Raw genomic sequence first — 21,633 nt, 5'->3', positions numbered from 1 at the left:
ATCCTTACTACCTTTCTGTTGGGCAAGATTTTCTAGCTTATCCACTGAAAGTGCTGCCCTTTAGAGACCCTGGCTTTATTGAAGGGTCTCTGATCTGATCCCCTTTCCTGCTCCAGGAAGGCTTTGTCTCCTGATGTTGCATGTGTGACCCATTAAACCTCAAGCTAAAGGCTATTGGAAATTTACACTTATCTTACTGGATTTACCCTTTCTTGTTGTTTTGGCATCAGAATAATTTTCTTTACTTCCACACCAATTTAGCCACGCAATACTAAAATATATTTTTAAAGGCTTATCCAGATTTTTAAAGTGTGCAGTACCAAGAGATTTTTTTGAACATCTAGTTAGCTATGATATTGGATGCAAAAATTTATTTCTTGTTTTGTTGCATTATGTCTAAAACACTTATAGTGGTGGTGACAGCTATCATCTCTGACTTGTTCCTAATACCATGTCTTTGATATTTCACTATTTAATATGTTCACTGTTGAAAGACCATTATATAAAACTTAGAATAACCATTGAAATGTATCAATTGCTGTTTGACATCTGATAGATTCAGTTTTGCTACTCAAATTTATGTACTTTACTTCCTTTTATATGATAGTATATAAGCATGGTAAAAGTTCAAGATGTGAAAATTAAGTTCTATTTTCTCCTTACAGTCCCAACTTCCGTAGTCCCATTCTAGAGAGAACGTTTTTCATGACTACTTCTAGATATATTCTGCTCTCTACATACTCAAACATTAGATGTATCCCTTAACACACACACACTGACATAATGTATGCACAACTCTGTACCCTGGTTTTTACTTACAGAACATCTCTAATACTTATAAATAAACTAATGACAAAATATTTTCAACCAGTTTGAGCTTTTCAGAGACCAGAAATGCCTTCTCCAGTTTAAGAATAGCAGTAAACATTATCTTCAACCATCCTAGCATCAAAGACTACTACAGCAGGGACACCTTGGAGTACTGCTGTCCAAAGGAACTTCTATGACAGAAATGTTCACTTCTACCTTATCCAATATGGTATCCACTAGACCCATTTGGTTATTGAGCACCTGAAATATAACTGATGTGACTAAGTAAATAAATTTATTTTAATAGCTACATGTGGTTAAAGGATATTATAATGGACAGCTCAGCCCTAAGGATCTATAGGCTGTCTTCCTAATTTTACAGAAGTGATCTGAGGTGCAGAGAAATGCTTTAGTAGTAGAACCAAGATTGGGCCTCAGATCTTCTTTCTCTTCATTCCTCTTTCAATCTTAGCATAGCTGCTACTTCAGCCTAAAACCAATTTGATCAAACCCTTCAAGATGCTGCTCCCACTGGGGATCATGGAATCCATTGAACACCCACCCCTTAGAGTCAGCCTGGTTTCCTTAGCTGCTCATTACCTACGTCAAGAGGTTCTCTCAAAGTTTTTCCCCATGTATACTGTCATTCCTCTAGTTTGACACCATCATTATCTTGCAAATAAATGTTTTGCTGGAGTTTCTCTAAGCAATGTCATCTTCTTAAAGCTCCATTTCTGATATGTCACTTTGCTCATAGCAGTTACCACTACCCACTGAACGTAGTTTAAAATTCTTAGCTCAAGGTCCTCTCTGACGCAGGCTCATCTTCTTTCTTTTTAAATACATTTTTCATTTTGGAATGGATTTTAGATTCATAGAAAAGCTGAAATGGTAGTTCAGACAGTTCCTGCATATCCCGAACCCAGTTTTACCTCTTGTTCCCTGTCTCCTCTGTTCTGTGACACTGTTTCAGACTTTCCTAAGTTTTCATGACCTTGACAGGCCTGTGTTTTTCTCATGATTAGATTGGGTTTTGGGGGAGGAAGACTACAGAGATGAAGTGCCCTTTACATCACATCACATGGAGGGTACATGCTGTCAACATGACTTACTGCCGGCAACGTGTCCGTACCATGTTTCTCCACTAAATCTACTTACCTTCCTCCACTCTATACCCTAATCATTGGAATGCAGTCCACTCAAGGGGTGGGGGTTTAACCTACCTCCTTGAAGGGGTTGCAACTATATAAATTATTTGGAATTGCTCCTTTCCCTCATTTATTTATACCAATATTGACTTAAGGGTACTTATTTTAGACTTTGGGTTTTTAATCCAGTACTACTGTTATTCATTTTCCCCAAATTCTTCCATTAGCCACTGTGAGCTATTATAGGTTGGGCCTGAACACTTTCAACATGTTTCCCCACAGATATATTTTCCTCAGCACCTATTTTTGGCATTGTAAGATGCTCTAGGCTCATCCTTCTCTATACCCTGCTCTGGTCCTAGAGTCTGCCAATTTTCCAGTTTCTATTGGTTCTCCAATTCTCCTATGATTTTTCTATTATTGGAGAACAGTGTTAGGAAACCAAGATCTGGATGCTGGGTCTCATTTTCTCTGTTAGTCACACATCCCACTCAACCAATTCTAATGATCATCAACCCACACTCTCCCTGTCTCTACCACACAACACCACACTTTGTCCACTCACAATGAAACCAATGAGCTTATCAGTGACATTTTGTTGTGCTGACTAGAATGTTATTTTCATAAGGCCCCATTCAGTAAGCGCCCTCTCTCATGATACTTCTCCTAAACTCCTACTTGGCATCCCACACCCACTGTATTATCAGGTAGTGAGTTACTTTAAGGCAGCACTGTGACATATTTACTTTTATATCCCTTAACTAAGAAGTTAAAGTACAGCAAATCAAATGGAATAGACTAAGGTCAGTGAAAGAGGTACTCTTTTGGGTCTATCAGGGGAAAAGATATACACACCAAAGCAAACAAACAAAAACCTCCTGTAGAATCCTTATACCCAAGGGACCCTTCTTGGTCTCACACCTGAAAAAGATACTCTGTTTTACACATATACATTATGAAAACCAGAAGGAAAAGTCTATGACTTTTGTCCCTCAAAATAGGTCTCTCCTCTTCCCAGCACATGTTCAAAAACAATAATCAATCAAATAAAACACATTATAAGCAAACTTGCATGTGGTCCATGCTCAAAGGAAATGATAGAAGTAGCTATTCCTGGGATTAAAAATAAGGCAACTTTTTGGCCTAGAGTAAAGAGTAACTACTTGTTCATACTGGGAGTTGAGAAGCTTTTGGTCTGAAGTGTGGAAGGACTGGGCAGACATCATGAAGAGGCCCGAGCGTCCAGCATCTGATTTTTCTCTGGCAGCGATACCAGTGGTACAGAGAAACAGCTAGGGTCATGAGGAGCAGCTCCTAGCACCCTGACGGCTCTCTCTCTCTGGCCCTGAGGCCCTCTCTACCTCTACCAGAAGTCCAACCTTGAATTTTAAAATTCCTGCACAAGCAATCTTCAACCACATGGTGTCGGGAGCTGTCAGATAAATGCCCCTGCTTCCCTGTCCTGGAAACTCTAATTCTGAGATGTGTTGTCAGCTGGTTTTTCAGAGCCCCCCTCTCCCTCCCTCTGGGACTGAGCCCTGGTTGCAAACAGAACTGCCTTCCTTATTAATGCACCCTTCATAGGTGGCATTTGTCTCTTCCCCTTGTGATTATTTGTACTTCCTAAGACCTCCTCCCATCTAAAAGTCTTCCACGCAAGTCCTTGTCTCAGTATCTGCTTTCAGGAAAACCTAAACTCAGATCTGTAGCCAGGGCAAGAGGGAAGACCCAGAGAAGAGTGGCAGTGGGGTTAGGCAGCTCAGAAAGGAGGACTGGGCAGAGGCTGTGCCAGGAGAACCTTCCAGATGTGCCTAGGCTCTGAGAAAGATCAGCAGACCAGATACTGCTGCTGAGCAAGTGGCATCTGGCCACACAAAGGAGAACCAGGTAAGACGCTCCTCTCCCAGAACTCGTGATCAGATAACACCCAGCCGGTGCTTTACAGCCAAGTCTGCTTGTCACCTCAGGGATGCTCACTACTTGTGTCCACCCTGACAATGAAAAAAACACAACCTGTCACCAAGAGCGCCCCCCTCAGCGGCTTGTTCATTTCTAGGTTCTAAGTCCTTGCTCCACAACATCAACACAGCTTCTTGGATTCCAGAGTCATATCCAAGCTTGTGACTCAGTGTATCTGGACTCCTGGAGGTCCCCATGTCATTTCTGTCTTCTTCTAAGTGCCAGTGTTTCATAATTGGTTTACTAACCCCAAACTTGGCCCCCTCTTACTTTCCTTGCCCAGCCCCAGTACAGTATGAAGCTAAATTTCTGGAAGTGATCATACCTGATTTATCTTAGTACCACCAGGTAATAGTACCATACTGACGTACAGATAAAAGCTCTCAAGTTGAAAACTCTCACTAATATGACCATATAAATACCATTCTGTAACAAAAGAAATCAGGGTTTCTTGGAGAAGTGGTCGATTTCAGGGCCAGAGTAAGCAAAATATAAGGTGAGCCTGAAGCATCTTATGAAGCCATAAAGTAAGGAAGCGCTAAGAGAAAAAAAAGTATGGGCGGCATGTGGAAGTGTCCATGAGCTGACCTGAAGGAGCTCCCAGGGGTCAAGGCTAGAGTTATGTTAGCAAAAGAAGGATGATGATAGTATTGGATTATAAGCTAACGTATAAAATAAGTATCCTTGTGTCCAAACTGATATAAATGGGGACAAGGGACTTTTCCTAAGAATTCCAATGAATAAACATGGAATAAGGAAAACAGAAAACCTCTAGAACACCACAGTAATAAATGAGATGGTTTAAGGATAAATAAGGTATTTGCATAAAGTATCTCCCTTTATGCACAAAGAGAAAAACAGTAACTTTACAGTGAATAAATCTGGCAGGCATCACCGGATCCAAGGTCAACATCACCAAGGATAAGACACATTAACATCAGGTACTCCCTGACATGACATACCAAGGACACATCACTTCCGTGTTATTCCTCCCTAAAATGTATAACCATAATCCTATCTAATCATGAGAAAACATCAGACAGACCCAAATTGGTGGCCATTCTACAAAATAACAAATCAGTCCTCTTCAAATGTGCCAAGGTCAGGAAAGACGTCACAGACTGGAGAGGACCAAGGAGACATGAGAACTGAACGCAAGCTGGAGTCCTGGGTTAGATCCTAGAACTGACAATATCTAAATTCTGTAATTTCAGTAAGCATTGTACAGAGGTTGATTTCTTAGTTTTGATACTTGTCCTTCGGGTAAGATGTCAACACTAGAGGAAGCTGGGCAAAGGGAGACAGGAACACTCTGTACTCTCCCTGGACTGCTGCTGAGTCTAAAGGTAGCTCAACATACAAAATAAAGGAACACTGACAAATGGCCTATGGGTGTGTTTAAGTGTGAGGACAAATAGTGAACTACAATGAACATCTGGAAGACCTTCAGAGCGCTACCAGAGCAGGAAGCAGCATAACAGAGAAAAGGATTTGGGAGCCAGAGAAGCTAAGAAAAATGATGAGATTCTGAGCTAAGGTGGCTTCGTGGGGGTGGGGCTGGCGGGCAGTGGTGAAAGCGCACTGACCTAGCACCTAGGGAGCCAGGCGCTTTTCTCAGTGCCCCATGCATACTACCTGATTGGGATGGGATGGGTTGATGCATTATATATGGGATTACAGTTGTCAGAATTGGTGACTAACAGACTATGAGGGACAGGGGAGCAATCCAGAATGACTCCTAGGTTTCTAATCTGAGCAGCTGGCTAAGGGGTCATAAAATCATTCATCAAAGTGGAAAAAAGAATGGATTTGTGGGGCAGGTTGGTTACAGGGTGTGACATCCAGGTAGGCATGTTGGAAAGACATGCCTTATATCGCTTCAGAGAAAGCTGTTCTGGAGATAACTGCTCTCAAATCTGTATCATATAGTTAATGGCTAAAACTGTAGGAGTAGTTGTCATATCCAGGGGGAAGACATGAAAGAAAAAGAGGAGGGCCAAGCATGGAAGATTGAGACATCCCAACCGTTACAGGAAGAGTGTATGAAGACGGAGAAGTAGGTGTCAGAGGTGGAAGAGGTGGAAGGTCCCAGGAAAACATGAGATCACAGGGAGCACCAGGCTGGGAGCGGGGGAGGAGAGGTTCCGTGATGACAAGTGCCACAGAGTAAGAGGAGACAGAATTTGCATTGGTGCCCTTGGAAGGAAACGTGGAGTGGTGCCCAGCCTGTGCCTGGGAAGGGAATGATTAGTGAAGGGGAAGCAGACACAGTGAGTGCCAAACATGCTTTTGAGAAGCTCAGTCAGGAAAGAAGGCAGGCAGAAAAATAGCCAGAGCGTAACTAAAGGTCAGAGGGGTCACGCAAAACTCTATCTCCAGACTGATCCCTCCCAGGGGCTCCTGATGCATATTTTCAATTACAAACTGGTTCTTTCCACCTGGGTAGCCCGCCTGTAGCTTTTGAATGTGCTTGTGCAGCCTGAGATCCACAAAGAGTCTAAGCTTGAGGTGACAAAGCAGCATTGCCTTTTGCACACAGAGGTGGAGATCTGAACCAGTGGGATCTGCCTGTATCCTCGAGCCAGGCACTGAGGACTGGTGTGATGCTGGTTAGTTCTCCGGTGGTTCCCAGAGACAAGATCGCTTCCTGGCCATGTTCCACCCTTGTTTTGAAAGCCCAGCGTAGAACATTTCAAGATAGCTTGAGATCCTGGCTGGGAATTTGCTGAGGTGTTAAAAGCTACAGTGACTGAGAGACGCTCAGTGAGGCTCCAGGCTCTTCTACATCTACATGTGCCAAAGCTTTTTCTTTTCCTCTCTGTGTTCATTTGCATTTATAAGCCTTTAAATATTGTTACTCATTAACACTGATGTTTGAGTACCAAATCAGTTTAGCTTCCTGGAAATTACTAGATTTTATATTATTCATTCATTCAGTATACATCAACTAAGTGCTAGGCAAACTGCTTGTCCTGGAGAAGACTGGATAAATAACAGATGGATAAATGAAGACATGGTTTTTGCCCTTGAGAAGCCCACATACATCCATACAAACAGCTACAAACAACATGGAATGTCTTACCATAAAGGCCTGCATGTCCCTTGTGTGTATGTGTGTCTGTACCTGAGAGAACATTGAAGACTGCAGGACTGTTGCGTCTACATGTGACTGTGTTGTCACATGCAAGCATGACAGCAGATACATTGAATTGATTCTAGAGATTGGAAGGATCGAAATAGTGATTTGCCTTGAGGACAGAGGAAGAACCTCAGAGCAGAAGGAATAAACAGCATGGGCAAAAGTACAGAGGTGTTAATGTGCATGACATATGTAATCATGGAGCATGGCATTCAGAGAAATAACGAAACCACCAGAGAAAATGGTGAAAGCAGTTTCTGGGCACTCATGGGGTGTCAGCGCTATTCCTAGAACTTTACACGGCACCAGCCATGTATGTGAGCAGCCGGAGGTGAAGCTGAAAAGACAGCTCGGGGTCAGATGATGAAATGTTTGAGCGGAGTGTGAACGGCGGGCCTGGGCTCTGTCCCACAGGTAGTGGAGAGCAAGTACTGGCAAGATCAGACTTGCGATTTGAAAAGGTTCCTCTGTGACATGCGTGGGGCATGGGTTGGAGGAGGTGAGACGGGAGGCAAAGGTGGGTTCAGAGTTTTTTCAGTAGTTCAGACAAGTGAAAATGGCAGGAAGGCTGGATGCAGGAGAGCATCTTGAGCATAAAGGGATGGGCCTTGGAGGAGTGACGAGGAAGAGGGGAGGAAAGATCTTTAGGAAAGTGGATGAGCCTGGGGTGAGGTGCTGAGGGGGCAGGAACAAGGGACATGCAGAACAGTGAGGCAAAGTGCGAAGTCATTCAAACCAGTTTGTCCTTTCAGCACTAAGATCACCCCTGGATTCTTTCTCTACCCCATGGCCTCACATTTTCCCATGAACAGCTGTGAACAGGGATACATACCTTTCCAGAGGCAGCACACCTACAGCCTCAAATCGGCCAAGTGTCACAGGGACACATACTTGTACCCAGCGGAGAGAGGGCTGCACAGAGGGGCACACACAGGTCCGCAGACCACAGAGACACGTACTCATGGCTATACACACACTGTAGGTGACTGAGAAATGCAAACACATACACACCTCCATGCACACGTGAGTATACCTACTTGAGGCCACAAGTATATGCTTTTCTGTAGAGGGTGAGACACATTTTCCACCATACTGTGGAATCTTTTCATCTACCTAGGGGATGACCCTCTACTCAGGGAGGAGCCCCATCTGGTCATTGAGACTTTCCTTGTAATTTATTCACATAAACAGATTCTAAGAAGACACCTAAAGGTCCTGCCGGTCTGCTTTCTCACATGCTACATGTTCACACCACACTGCAGGTGCACTGCGGTGACTGAGAACAGCGCCTTCTAACTGGGAGTAGGTGATCCATCCACTTGCATTTTAAAGACATCCAGGCAACGTTCAAAAAGCTTACATACCAAAAAGCTTCTGTAGGACTTGTCCATCATATAAATCTTCAGCTAGGTCTTTCACAATGATTCTTTCTCCAACCAACACATCATTAATCCAGTCAATTAATACCTACAGAGAGGGAATAAGAGAAGAGTCACGGGCTACTTTCTTATCACTAGCTTTCTTATCCCAGACTATTAAAATCTAAACGAGCATCAGGTTTTGACAGCAGCAGGACTATCCACATAACCCAGCATGTGGACAACTAGCTGTGACTGTGAGCCCCAGCGGCCCTGTTAATTTTCACGTGTAAGCCCTTCTCGTGCTGGTGACCCCACTGTCCCTGCTCACATCTTCTGGCCCCTACCTTTTCTTAAGCTAAGGGCAGGCACCATTCACACAGGTCTGGCTGTGTGTGGCTCTCTACCAGGCAAAGGTACAAGCTTTAAACTGGGGGTGAAAGCTCAGCATTACACTAACTGATGTGTGGACCCCTGTGATCTATATGAATCTGTCTGTGACCAGCTAGTTACTTGCTCTGAGCCTCTGATTTTCTGCCTCTAAAACTGAGGATTAGGTAGTGTGGGCTTCAGCCTGCAGTTGATAGGAAACTACACACAGGTTTTGAGCAGGAAGGAAAATGATGTATTTGGATCTGTATTCTGAATGAATCACTTGGGCATCCAGTGCCTTTCTGTCTCATTTTAAGTGCAGCTTGGTAAAGTTGAAGAAAAACACAGGATGGGAAATCTGAACGGGGATAAAATGAACTCTTTTAAGGGGTGACCACCTGCCAGCCCCTGTGCCAAGTATATAATATTTCATTTAATCTCATTTATTTTGGATGGAATTCCACCTCCTCTGTGCAGCTGTGACCATAAACTACTTGGCTTTTCTAAGACTCACTTTCCTCATCTGTAAAATGGGGATGATGCTAGATCCTATTGCCCACGGTGTTTCTGAGGGTCTTGAGAAGAGCAGTGAAGGGAACATGCCAACACTAAGAGCCTGGCAAATGTGAGCTTATTTGCACTAACTTCTCTGACACTTGTGACCAATGCCATTCTTTGGGCATTTGTCCCATTCTACTTTGTTAAATTTAGATGTCCACCTACTGGACCATGAGCTGCCTGAGGACACAGCCCACCCTGACTTTTCATTCTCTCGGCAGTGGCTCATGTGGTGCCTGCACAGAACAGGAGGTCCAGAGATGCCTGTTGAGGCCAGGAGGCACCTGGAGCCCCTTGTAATTTTTTCTCACCTTCATCAGTTCTTGCAGCTTGGGGTCACTGCGTGAGTTTGGATCCACCATTGTTCGCACTTCATTCTCCTCTTGAAAAAGAAAAGGAAGTCAGTGGGGTTCCACTTGACAACATTAGGCTAAGCCAGAGAACAAGAGTCCCAGTTACCCAGCATCGTGTCCTCAGGGTCCAGCTCGAAGGGGATGGGGCTGAGGGGTAGGTTGATGGCGTTCATGCCCTCCTCCTGAAGCTCGGATACTGCAACAAAATGGAAGCACAGGTTACAGCGCACCCCACTGACGACAGAGGTGGAACACAAAACAAAACCACTGCTAGGTGGCAACTGTTACTGAGTCTGCAGTGGATTCCCTGCCTCTCCTTGCCAAAAGGACGGAACTGTCCCCATCATCTCATCACTTCTGTCACCTCACTTGGGTTCCCTGGGGTGATAGGGACGTCTTTGCCCCCTCTCACGAACGACCTTGGAACTAAATGGAGCAAGATGGGCCCTGACGTCTGAAGTCTGTCTTTTGCCTCCTGCCTGCCCCCTCCCTCAAGGGCTTGCTGCCTGGTGAACAAGGTCTCCATGCTGAGACCACATTTGTGCTGCACACCATTTCCAGCCTTGGCTCAACCCTCCTCCAACTCCTCTGCTGATCTGGTTTCCCTGAGTATTTTTCTGATTATCCTCCCTTCCTCCTTCACCCCACCCCAGCTGGGGCTGTGAACGCTTCAGTTTGGCCTCTTCCCTTGGCTGTGGCCCAGCCCCTTCAGCTCTCAGAAGAACCTCACTTCCCTAAGCCCATTTCTTCAGCTGCACATAAAGATGTCGACTGGATGACCAGGAAGTTCTTTTACAGCTTTCCAATCCCAGAAACCTACAATTCCACTTTGCTTAAGAAAAACAAAAAGGGGTCAGTGACCACTAAAGACTTCCAGCCTGCTCTCTTCTACCCCCCACCCCCCATATGAAGTCTTGGTTCATAATAAAAAAATATTCCTGTCTCAAAAACGAGTTGTGTGATGGACACTTGCTGAGTGCTAACCTTACATACCCCTCCTAAAAGCAGTGACTTAAAATTCCCTTACCTCTATTCAATTCCAGTTAGGATAATTACTTTTCACAATTGAGCACAGAAAGACCATTTTCTCTGGAGGCATTGGTCACCAAAAGGTTCTCAAAGAGCTAGTATGGCAGCTGCAATGTCCCATCTTATATTTTTATTGACTCGGGCCTCACCAATTGGCAGTTTATTCTTGCAAGAACTCTCAAGCACAGGGCAGCTGCTTACAAAGAGTTCTTTCATATTAACAAACTCACTGATGGTTGCAGTTGGACGGGAATGAGATTGCCTAACAAAGAGAGTGAAACAGCTCTACCCTAAAGACACACAACTTGCATTATGAAGCTGGTATTTAGTCCCATCGCCGTGGGCTCTTGACATTCATGTGGTGGATAACAGTCACCGTCTTGAATCTCCAAAGTCAAAGACACCCACTGCTCTCTATAATTCTCCCCATAAAACATAACTGAAACAATTAGGTGACACTTTCAATGCTTAAAGGATTCTGTAAGTATAGGATTGCATTTGCTTTCTAGTGAAGAACAATTCCTTCCTTAGACTTCTGTAATTTCTTTTAATATTCCTCCTAGGATAGCAGTTTGCTTTCTTTTCCAGGTTGTTTCTCACAAAGAGGCACAATTTCCATTACTTAGGAAGCAATGGGAATACAGTCACACTTACTGTGGGTGCAAGGCTGGGCTTACTGGCCACTGAAGAAAATAGCTCCTGCCCAGGACCTTCTCTATTTTGTGCCCCAGGTCTGTGCAGTCCAATATGCTAGTCATTAGCCATACGTGGCTATTAAAATTTAAATGAATTAAAAAAAACAATTTCTTAGTTGTACCTATCACATTTCAAGTGTTCGATGGCCCACCTGTAGCTGATGGCTACCATACCAGACAGCAGAGAGGCAGATTTTCACCATCACAGGAAATTCGGTTGGATGGTGTCCCCTTATATCCAAATGCTGATGAGGTCCACATTTAAATCACCAGCCCTAGTCTGATCCCAAGCTCCAGGCTTACTCCATGTCTCCTCTTAGGTCTATTAATAGAGATCTCACATTTACATACCCAAAACACAACTCATGACTTTCAATACACTTACCCCCACCAGCAAGCACTAAAACAAGACCTGCCCTTCCCCTATTCTTATCTCCTTCGGTAAATGGCACCACCACTGATACACTTATGGTTTAAGCCAAAATCTGAGGAATCACCCTTCTCCTTTTTCCTTACCTTTTCCATCCACTACATTAGCAATTTTTGTGGGCTTTACCCCCAAACCAGGGCCCAATTCCAGCCACTTCTCACCATGTCCACCACTACCATCCTGCTTTGGGCTGCCTTTGTCTTTCACCTGGATGACCAGACCACCTTCTAACTGGTCTACTGCTTTCTGAAGCATTTGCCACCTATATCACAGTTAGGATGATATGTAAGGATGTAAATAGGATCATACATTCGTCCACCTGAAGCTTTCCCATCATACTCAGAATAAAACCCCAGTGATTGGTCCCTGTCTTCCTCCCATGTTTTATTTTTTCATAGCATTCATCATGATCTGAAATAATTATCATTCATACATCTGTTACCTATCTCCCCTGGCCAGAAAGTAAGCTGCAGGAAGACTGCCACTTTTTTGTTCACTATTAGATCCCCAAAGAGGAAGCGGACTGCCTAGATCAAATCCAGGATTCCCCCACTCACTATGTGGCCTTGGGCGAGTTCATTAACCACTTACACCTCAGTTTTCCCATCTGTAAAAAGGGAGTGATAATATTACTCACCTCCTTGGCTTGTTGAAAAGGCTGAATGAGCTAATTATGTAAAGCGGTTAGAAGAGTGCCTGATGCCTGGTAAGAACTATGTGCTAGAATGCTATGACTATTACTACTTAAAACAATACCTTATGCATAATAAGCACTCAAGAGCTATTTGTTGAATAAATGAATAGTTGAATTGTTAAGACCTTTAACTGCACAGCTTGGGAGTTGAAGGAGAATTTGCTAAAGCAGTGTCTAGGATGTAAGAATTCCAGTTCACCTTTAGGAAAACATAAAGGTACATTTTGGCTTGACCCCATGTGTACATGTGTGTGCACATGTATGTGTTCACATCGTGTAAGGACAGAAAAGAAGCATCTGTCCCAAGACTGTCGCACAGCCAGAGCCAGTATGTGAATATAGAGGTATTTACATCTCTAAAATAGAAATGCAATATTTGCAGCCAGGACTCCTAAAGGTGGGTCTGAACAGGCTCTCTTTGTACAGGTAGATCATTGTTAAAATGTTTTCAGATGAGAAATCCCCAGTCAGAAACATTCCCCTCTGCCCTGCCTATTTAATTCACTCACAGAGACATAACAAACCAGAGAAGAAAGGCTGAGATATGTTTGCAATTGGAAATGTTTTTTTCAGGAAATGATTTGGTACAGGAACATCATTCCCATCCCATTAACTGCTGACTCTGAGCCAACTGTTTGTAAAAGTGAATATGCAAACTGCCCAGTTCAGGCCTGGCCCCCGCCCCGTGGGGCCGCATTAGTGGCTGTTTTCCCAAAACAGCTCTCCTGCTTTGGAGGTTTCATTTCTATTAAACCAGAGCAGGACCCAGCAGAAGCCCCTCGCCAATCCCTGCACTCTGAAGGAGAAAGAGCTGCAATTGAATTTCCTCAGCAGAGAATCTGAATATGATGTTTATCCCTTGAATCTCCTCTAACAATCTAAAACTAGGTCTGAGTGTGCAGCCCTCGGTGTCTCGCAGTGCCATTAGTCATAACTTAATAAACAGATTAAATGCCCAGCTGAAGGTCGGGCTTGGGAAAGCAGGGTGATTACCTCAACCCCTGACGTGCTCACCACAAGAAAGGGGGCTTTGGCTTTTCCGGGAAATGCAGGCTGACTCTGGGTCCAGCTGTGCAGCAGAAAAAAGTACATGGATGGGCTTTGGAGTTAGAGCTGGATCTGAATCCTACTGCTATTTTTATCAGCTGTGGGACATTATGAAAGTGACTTAACCTCCCTAAAATTCGGTATAAAACAATTCTCTCTACCACAACTGTGTGGCTGACACAGCTAGTTTCCTGGCGAATATTTATTTTACTCTTTTCCTTCTTTCCACATTTTGTTCCAGCATGCACCCCTCTTTCATATGCCTCTAGGTGAGATCCTAATTGGTTTAAACTAATCATGGTAATCTCAATCCCTTTAGTCATATGATACAATGAGCTTTGAGAGGAAATTTCTGGAATTTTCTAAGAAAAGTTGTCCTCCATTTTAAAGAGAGGATCAAGGAAGAGAAGTTATCTTTCCTTTAATCATTATTATATCATGATGCTATGCTTGGCTTTACTGCAGCCATTTTGTAGCCATGAGGTAAACTAGTCTTAGCACAAAGAAGAAACAAAATATGCTAAGGTTGGCAGAGAAGAAAAGAAAGGGGTTCTTGTTTATACTGTTAAGTCAGCATCCCTGGAGCCACCCTAGCTTTATATGTCCTGTTACAAGAGATATAATAAATTCCCTTATTGTTAAAGCCAGCTGAATTTGCATTTTCTGGGGCATGGAGCCTGAACTCAACTGATACAGGGGACACCAGGATTATAAAGTTGATGGATGAATAGAGTAGGTCTGCAACAAATGATAATTTTTCTTTCCTATTTTCCATGAGAAACAATAGCTATAGGTATCTCTTACACTCCAGAATTATATACAGGGACACAAAGAATACCACAGGAAAAACAAGTATGGAGAGAAGAATGCACAGAGATTTCTGAAAGTATGAGAGGGTCTATTTATGCAAGGCCAGTTATTTTATACATTCAACTATTAAACATTACTGGGCACCTTCTCTGAAGCATTGGGAATATGGGTTTGGGGATTTGACATGGGTCTGCCTCAGTCTGCTCACAGGTGTTGAAAGAGGTACATAAACACAATGTGAAGGATATGTAACTACAGGGCTGTAAGAGCTCAGGTAGAATGAAGCTAACATCAGATGGGGAAGACTGGGAAGGACACTCAGAAAGGGAGACATTTGAGCTAGATTTTGAAGAACGTAAATTTCATTCAACACAGGTGCCACACAAAAGGCACCTTTTGTATAAACAGCAAGGTATGGAAAAATAGGATAGGTGCTGAGACAGTAGGGACTATGTCCGAGCCCTGGGACGGTAGGGGGCCTTCAGGAGAAATGGGGGTAAGGAACAGAGGGGCAAATAAGTAGGTGGGTCCCAGAGTGTCAAGGGTTATGAATTCATCTGTTCCCCAGCACTCCATGTGTCTATAGACAAACACAAGCAAACAAACCATACCAAGGGAGGGCAAGAGACCAGCCAGAATGTTCCTTCTCCTTCAGTGCACGTGGGTCCCCATGAGGCTGTTCTAGATCCTTTTCAGGACTAGATGTTTAATTTCTGGTTCTTTTGAAAACTACTAAAGCGTCCTTAATTTCTAAATGGCGCAGGGTCCCCACAGAAGTTCTTGGTGGCCAGAGACTGGTGACTAGGGAGAACTAGCTTGACCACTGTCTGGGCAGTGAGTCCCAACAATTCTTCTCTCTTGTGAAAAATCAAGCTGAAAGAACATCTATCAAAAACTGCAGCAAACATCATACTTAATGGTGAAAAACTGGATGCCTTTCCCCTAAGACAGGGAACAAGGCAAAGATGTCTCCTTGCACTATGCCTATTTAAAAACATCCTAAAAATCCTAGTAGTATGATAGATAACACGAGAAAAGGAAATAAAAGGTATACAGACTGGGAAGGAAGATATAAAACCACCTTTGTTTGTAGATGACATGACTGTCTATGGAGAAAATCCCAAAGAACTGATGAAAACAAAATGGAACAAAAACTACAGATTCTTAGAACTAACAAGCAATTATAGTAAGGTTGTAGGATGCAAGGTAAATATATGAACATCAATAGCTTTCCTATATGCCAACAACGAATGATTTGAAATTCACTTATATTAATTTGGAATTTGGAATTTGAAATAAAAAATATTATTTATAATAACACCAAAAACGCAATACCTGAGTATAAATCTAACAAACTATGTACAGGATTGCTATGTAGAAAATTACAACATTATGCTGAAAGAAATCAAAGAAAATTTGGATGAAGAGCCATTCAGTGTTCATGGATTAGAAAATAGTATTGTTATAGTATCAATTCTTCTTCTCAACTTCATCTGTAGATTCCACATAATCCCACTCAAATTCACAGCAAGATATTCTGTGGGTATCAACAAACTGATTTTAAAGCTTACACAAAAAGGCCAAAGACCCAGAGAAGCCAACACAAGATTGAAGAAGAATGACAACATTGGAGGACTGACACTACCAGACTTTAAGACTACTATAAACTGACAGTAGTAACTGAGACAGTGTGGTATTGGCAAAAGAATAGACACATAGATCAATGAAACAGAATACAGAACTCAAAAACACAGACCCACATACATACAGTCAACTGATCTTTTTTATTAAGGTAAAATTGATATACACTCTATGAAGGTTTCATATGAAACAATGTGGTTACTACATTTACCCATATTATCAAGTCCCCACTCATACCCCAATGCAGTCACTGTCCATCAGTGTAGTAAGATGACACAGATCCACTATGTGCCTTCTCTGTGCTACACTGTTATCCCTGCGATCCCCCACACTATGTGTATTAAACATAATACCCCTCAATCCCCTTCTCCCTCCCTCCCCACTCGCCCTCCCACACCCCTCCGCTTTGGTAACCACTAGTTCATTCTTGGAGTCTCTGAGTCTGCTGCTATTTGGTTCCTTCAGTTTTGCTTCATTGTTATACTCTACAAATGAGGGAAATCATTTGGCATTTGTCTTTCTCCACCTGGCTTATTCCACTGAGCATAATGTCCTCCAGCTCCATCCATGTTCTTATAAATGGTAGGATTTGTTTCTTTCTTGTGGCCGAATAGTATTCCATTGTGTATATGTACCACATCTTCTTTACCCATTCATCTACTGATGGACACTTAAGTTGCTTCCATATCTCGGCTATTGTAAAAACTGCTGTGATAAACATAGGGGTGCATATGCCTTTTTTGAACCTGAGAAGTTGTATTCTTTGGGTAAACTCCAAGGAGTGGGATTCCTGGGTCAAATGGTATTTCTATTTTTAGTTTTATGAGGAACCTCCATATTGCTTTCCACAATGGTTGCAATAGCTTACATTCTCACCAGCAGTGTAGGAGGGTTCCCCTTCCTCTGCATCCTCGCCAGCATTTGTTGTTCTTAGTCTTTTCAATGCTGGCCATCCTTACTGTTGTGAGATGATATCTCATTGTGGTTTTAATTTGCATTTCCTTGATGATTAGTGATGTGGAGCATCTTTTCATGGGTCTGTTGGCCATCTGAATTTCTTCTTTGGAGAACTGTCTCTTCATATCCTCTGCCCATTTGTTAATTGTGTTATTTTCTTTTTGGGTGTTGAGGCATGTAAGTTCTTTATATAATTTGGATGTTGACCTCTTGTCAGATATGTCATTTACAAATATATTCTCCCATACTGTAGGATGCCTTTTTGTTCTGTTGATGGTGTCCTTTGCTGTACAGAAACTTTTTACTTTGATGTAGTCCCATGAGTTCATTTTTGCTTTTGTTTCCCTTGCTTGAGGAGATGCGTTCAGGAAGAAATTGCTCATGCTTATATTCAGGAGATGTTTGCCTATGTTGCCTTCTAAGAGTTTTATGGTTTCATGACTTATATTCAAGTCTTTAATCCATTTCGAGTTTACTTTTGTGTATGGGATTAAACAATAATCCAGTTTCATTCTCTTGCATGTAGCTGTCCAGTTTTGCCAACACCAGCTGTTGAAGAGGTTGTCATTTCCCCTTTGTATATCCATAGCTCCTTTATCGTATATTAATTGACCATATATTGTTGGTTTTATATCAGGGCTCTCTAGTCTGTCCATTGGTCTATGAGTCTGTGCTTGTGTCAGTACCAAATTGTCTTGATTACTGTGGCTTTGTAGTAGAGCTTGAAGTTGGGGAGGGTAATGCTCCCAGCTTTATTCTTCCTTCTCAGAATTACTTTGGCTATTCGAAGTCTTTTGTGGTTCTATATGAATTTTAGAATGATTTCCTCTAGTTTGTTGAAGAATGCTGTTGGTATTTTGATAGGAATTGCATTGAATCTATAGATTGCTTTAGGCAGGATAGCCATTTTGACAATATTGATTCTTCCTACCCATGAGCATGGGATGAGTTTCCATTTATTGGTATCTTCTTTAATTTCTATTAAGAGTGTCTTGTAGTTTTCAGGGTATAGGTCTTTCACTTCCTTGGTTAGGTTTATTCCTAGGTATTTTATTCTTTTTGATGCAACTGTGAATGGAATTGTTTTCCTGATTTCTCTCTCTGCTAGTTCATTGTTAGTGTATAGGAATGCCACAGATTTCTGTGTATTGATTTTGTATCCTGCAACTTTGCTGAATTCAGATATTAGATCTAGTAGTTTTGGAGTGGATTCTTTAGGGATTTTTATGTACAATATCATGTCATCTGCAAACAGGGACAGTTTAACTTCTTCCTTGCTAGTCTGGATGCCTTTTATTTCTTTGTGTTGTCTGATTGCCGTGGCTAGGATCTCTGGTACTATATTGAATAGAAGTGGGAGAGTGGGCATCCTTGTCTTGTTCCCGATCTTAAAGGAAAAGCTTTCAGCTTCTCGCTGTTAAGTATAATGTTGGCTGTGGGTTTGTCATATATGGCCTTTATTATGTTGAGGTACTTGCCCTCTATACCCATTTTGTTGAGAGTTTTTAATCACAAATAGATGTTGAATTTTGTCAAATGCTTTTTCAGCATCTATGGAGATGATCATGTGGTTTTTGTCCTTCTTTTTGTTGATGTGGTGGATGATGTTGATGGATTTTCAAATGTTGTACCATCCTTGTATACCTGGAATAAATCCTACTTGATCATGATGGATGATCTTTTTGATGTATTTTTGAATTCGCTTTGCTAATATTTTGTTGAGTACTTTTGCATCTATGTTCATCAGGGATGGTCCATAGTTTTCTTTTTTTGTGGTGTCTTTGCCTGGTTTTGGTATTAGAGTGATGCTGGCCTCAGAGAATGAGTTTGGAAGTATTCTCTCTTACTCTTTGGAAAACTTTAAGGAGGATGGGTATTAGGTCTTCGCTAAATGTTTGATAAAATTCAGTGGTGAAGCCATCTGGTCCAGGTGCTTTGTTCTTAGGTAGTTTTTTGATTACCAGTTCAATTTTGTTGCTGGTAATTGGTCTCTTCAGATTTTCTGTTTCTTCCTTGGTCAGCCTTGGAAGGTTGTATTTTTCTAGAAAGTTGTCCATTTCTTCTAGGTTATCCAGTTTGTTAGCATATAATTTTTCATAGTATTCTCTAATAATTATTTGTATTTTGGTGGTGTCTGTAGTGATTTTTCCTTTCTCATTTCTGATTCTGCTTGTGTGTGTAGTCTCTCTTTTTTTCTTGGTAAGTCTCACTAGGGGTTTATCTATTTTGTTTATTTTCTAGAAGAACCAGCTCTTTCATTGATTCTTTCTATTGTTTTATTCTTCTCGATTTTATTTATTTCTGCTCTAATCTTTATTATGTTCCTCCTTCTACTGACTTTGGGCCTCATTTGTTCTTCTTTTTCTAGTTTCATTAATTGTGAGTTTATACTGCTTATATGGGGTTGTTCTTCTTTCCTGAGGTAGGCCTGTATTGCAATATACTTTCCTCTTAGCACAGCCTTGGCTATACAGTCAACTGATCTTTCACAAGCCACAAAGGCAATTCAATGCAGACAGGATAGTCTTAGCAACAAATGGTCCTAGAACAACTGGACATCTATATGCAAAAAAATGAATCTTGACACAGCCCATACACTTTCCACAAAACTTAACTCAAAATGATCACAGACCTAAAATTTAAAACACAATACTATGAAATATCTAGGAAAAAAACCTAGGAGAAAATCTAGGTGACATAGAGTTTAGCAAAGAGTTTTCACATTCAAAACCAAAAGGGCAACCATGAGAGAAAAATTAATAAGCTGGACTTCACTAACATTTCTATTCTACAAAAGATATTAAGAGAATGAAAAGATAAGCCTGGGAGTAAGTATTTGCAAAACACATACTGGATAAAAGATTTATATGTAAAATATACAAAGAACTTTAGAAACTGAACAATAAGAAAACAAACAACCCAACTACACAATGGGAAAGAGATGGGAACAGACACGTCATCTGTATACCTTTTATTTCCTTTTCTTGTGTTATCATACTAGTAGGATTTTTAGGAGGATTTTGAATAGGCACTGTGAGAGGAGATATCTCTGCCGCTGGACATTTATTCATTGTTCAGCCAGGCACATGGTTCAGCTGCCCTTTGATTGCTGGTAAGCACAGGTGGAGATGGACACACCATTGGCTGGCTTCAGGCAGTGCAAACAATCTGAACTGAAACATTGGTGGGGTCTCAAGGAAGCCAAGAGAATTTAAACACTGCACAGGCACAGAGAGTCCAGGGAAACAGTACATTACTCCTCTTTATCTTTTGCCATGCCACATCCCATTATGTCTTTAGATTAAGAACCATATCATTCCTTTGGTTTTAAAAGTCTTCTCCTACATAAGCTGAAAGTGGTATGGATGTGCCATCTGGGAGTTTATAAAGGAAAATGCCAGGTCATTGTGCGTGCATGTGTGTGCATGTGTATGTCCCTGTGCCCTGAGCACCTGTAACAGCCTCAGGGAGACCACAGAACTTGATCTGGTGGGCTGGCCAATTACATGGAAGTATGGGTACAGTGAGAGACCCAGGACAGCCAGGGTGGGCAGGCACTGTTTATCTCTTGTTTGTAAACACATATGGGCATCTCTGCTGCCAGGGGCTGGGCCAGGAGCTATGAAATCAAAGATAAATAATTACTCCCCTCTTTGATCAGCGGGTTCCTGAAGGGCAGTTATCTGGAGTGTTCTCAGAGCCCAGCACAATGCCAGGCACAAGATAAACAATAAGTGCTCAGAGGATGCTTAGCTGAGGGCAGAGGGGAAACTCATACACAAACTGCAGTATAATAGGAAAAGGTCCTCACACAGCTCTGACCCAAGTCCTGAGAGTGTTGGGGGAGGGGCAGAGGAGTGTGTGGGAGCTGCTGAGGCCACTGGAGGGCCAGTAGGGCCCCAGGACCCGGTGCAGCCTTTGAAAGATGACTTGCTTTCATCTTTGTGTATCTCCTGAGTCAATTTTCCTTTTCTCATTTCATTCTCTGTAGCTCTTTGACTACAAAGAGTATCTATGTCCTTCTTATTTATTAATCCTGAACAGCCAGTCATTTATTTTTGCAGCAGCTCAATGCTGCTTAAAAAGTACCACATCCCTTACTAGTCCACTTGAATTCCCAAGTGGTAGCTTCTGCAGAAACGAGCTCTACGTGTGGCCCGTTAATGAACATTGCATCCTTGTGTTCTGTCTGGATCGATTCACTGGTGCACACTAATATTGGACTTGTCTAAAGGTCAGTCAGTGCTTTATCCTGAAGAAGCAGTTTGTGGAGATGCTTTCTCAATGAACAATGACGACGATGATGACAGAACCTGTGCTTATACTCTGCTTCTCTGTGCCAGGAACGAACAGGTGGCACTTTTTCCTTTTGTAACATATATTAACGCATTTCACCTTCCCAACAATCCACTGAGTAGGTACAGATGAGGAAAATGAGGCCCAGAGAAGTTACGAACTGACCAAGGCCACCCAGCTAGAAAGTAGAACCCACACTGATCCCAGGCCAGCTGGCTCCAGAGTTCACATCCCGAACACTGCCCTATGTTGTCCCAGTTTTCCATAACAACTTTTATATTTTTATATGAAACTGTCCAGAGCACGGTCACTTCTGCATTCCCAAGTAAATCCAGGA

General features: G+C 42.3%; 1 protein-coding gene across 3 annotated transcripts in view; it reads right to left on the bottom strand.

Annotated features, from left to right (window-relative positions):
* The window catches only part of PARVA (parvin alpha), a 155,098-nt gene that overhangs the window by 56,570 nt on the left and 76,895 nt on the right, over positions 1-21,633 (bottom strand). For all 3 annotated transcript variants that reach the window (XM_036918037.2, XM_036918036.2, XM_057507394.1), the window contains 3 exons: positions 9,804-9,893; positions 9,656-9,726; positions 8,421-8,523 (listed from right to left, as the gene is read on the bottom strand). In XM_036918037.2, coding sequence (XP_036773932.1) covers positions 8,421-8,523; positions 9,656-9,726; positions 9,804-9,893 — 264 coding nt within the window. The remainder of the gene's footprint in view (positions 1-8,420; positions 8,524-9,655; positions 9,727-9,803; positions 9,894-21,633) is intronic.

This window comes from Manis pentadactyla, chromosome 9 (genome assembly GCF_030020395.1).
Source record: "Manis pentadactyla isolate mManPen7 chromosome 9, mManPen7.hap1, whole genome shotgun sequence".
Lineage (NCBI taxonomy): Eukaryota > Metazoa > Chordata > Mammalia > Pholidota > Manidae > Manis > Manis pentadactyla.
Note: the sequence above shows the minus strand (reverse complement) of the source record. Positions and strands in the feature narration are given on the sequence as shown.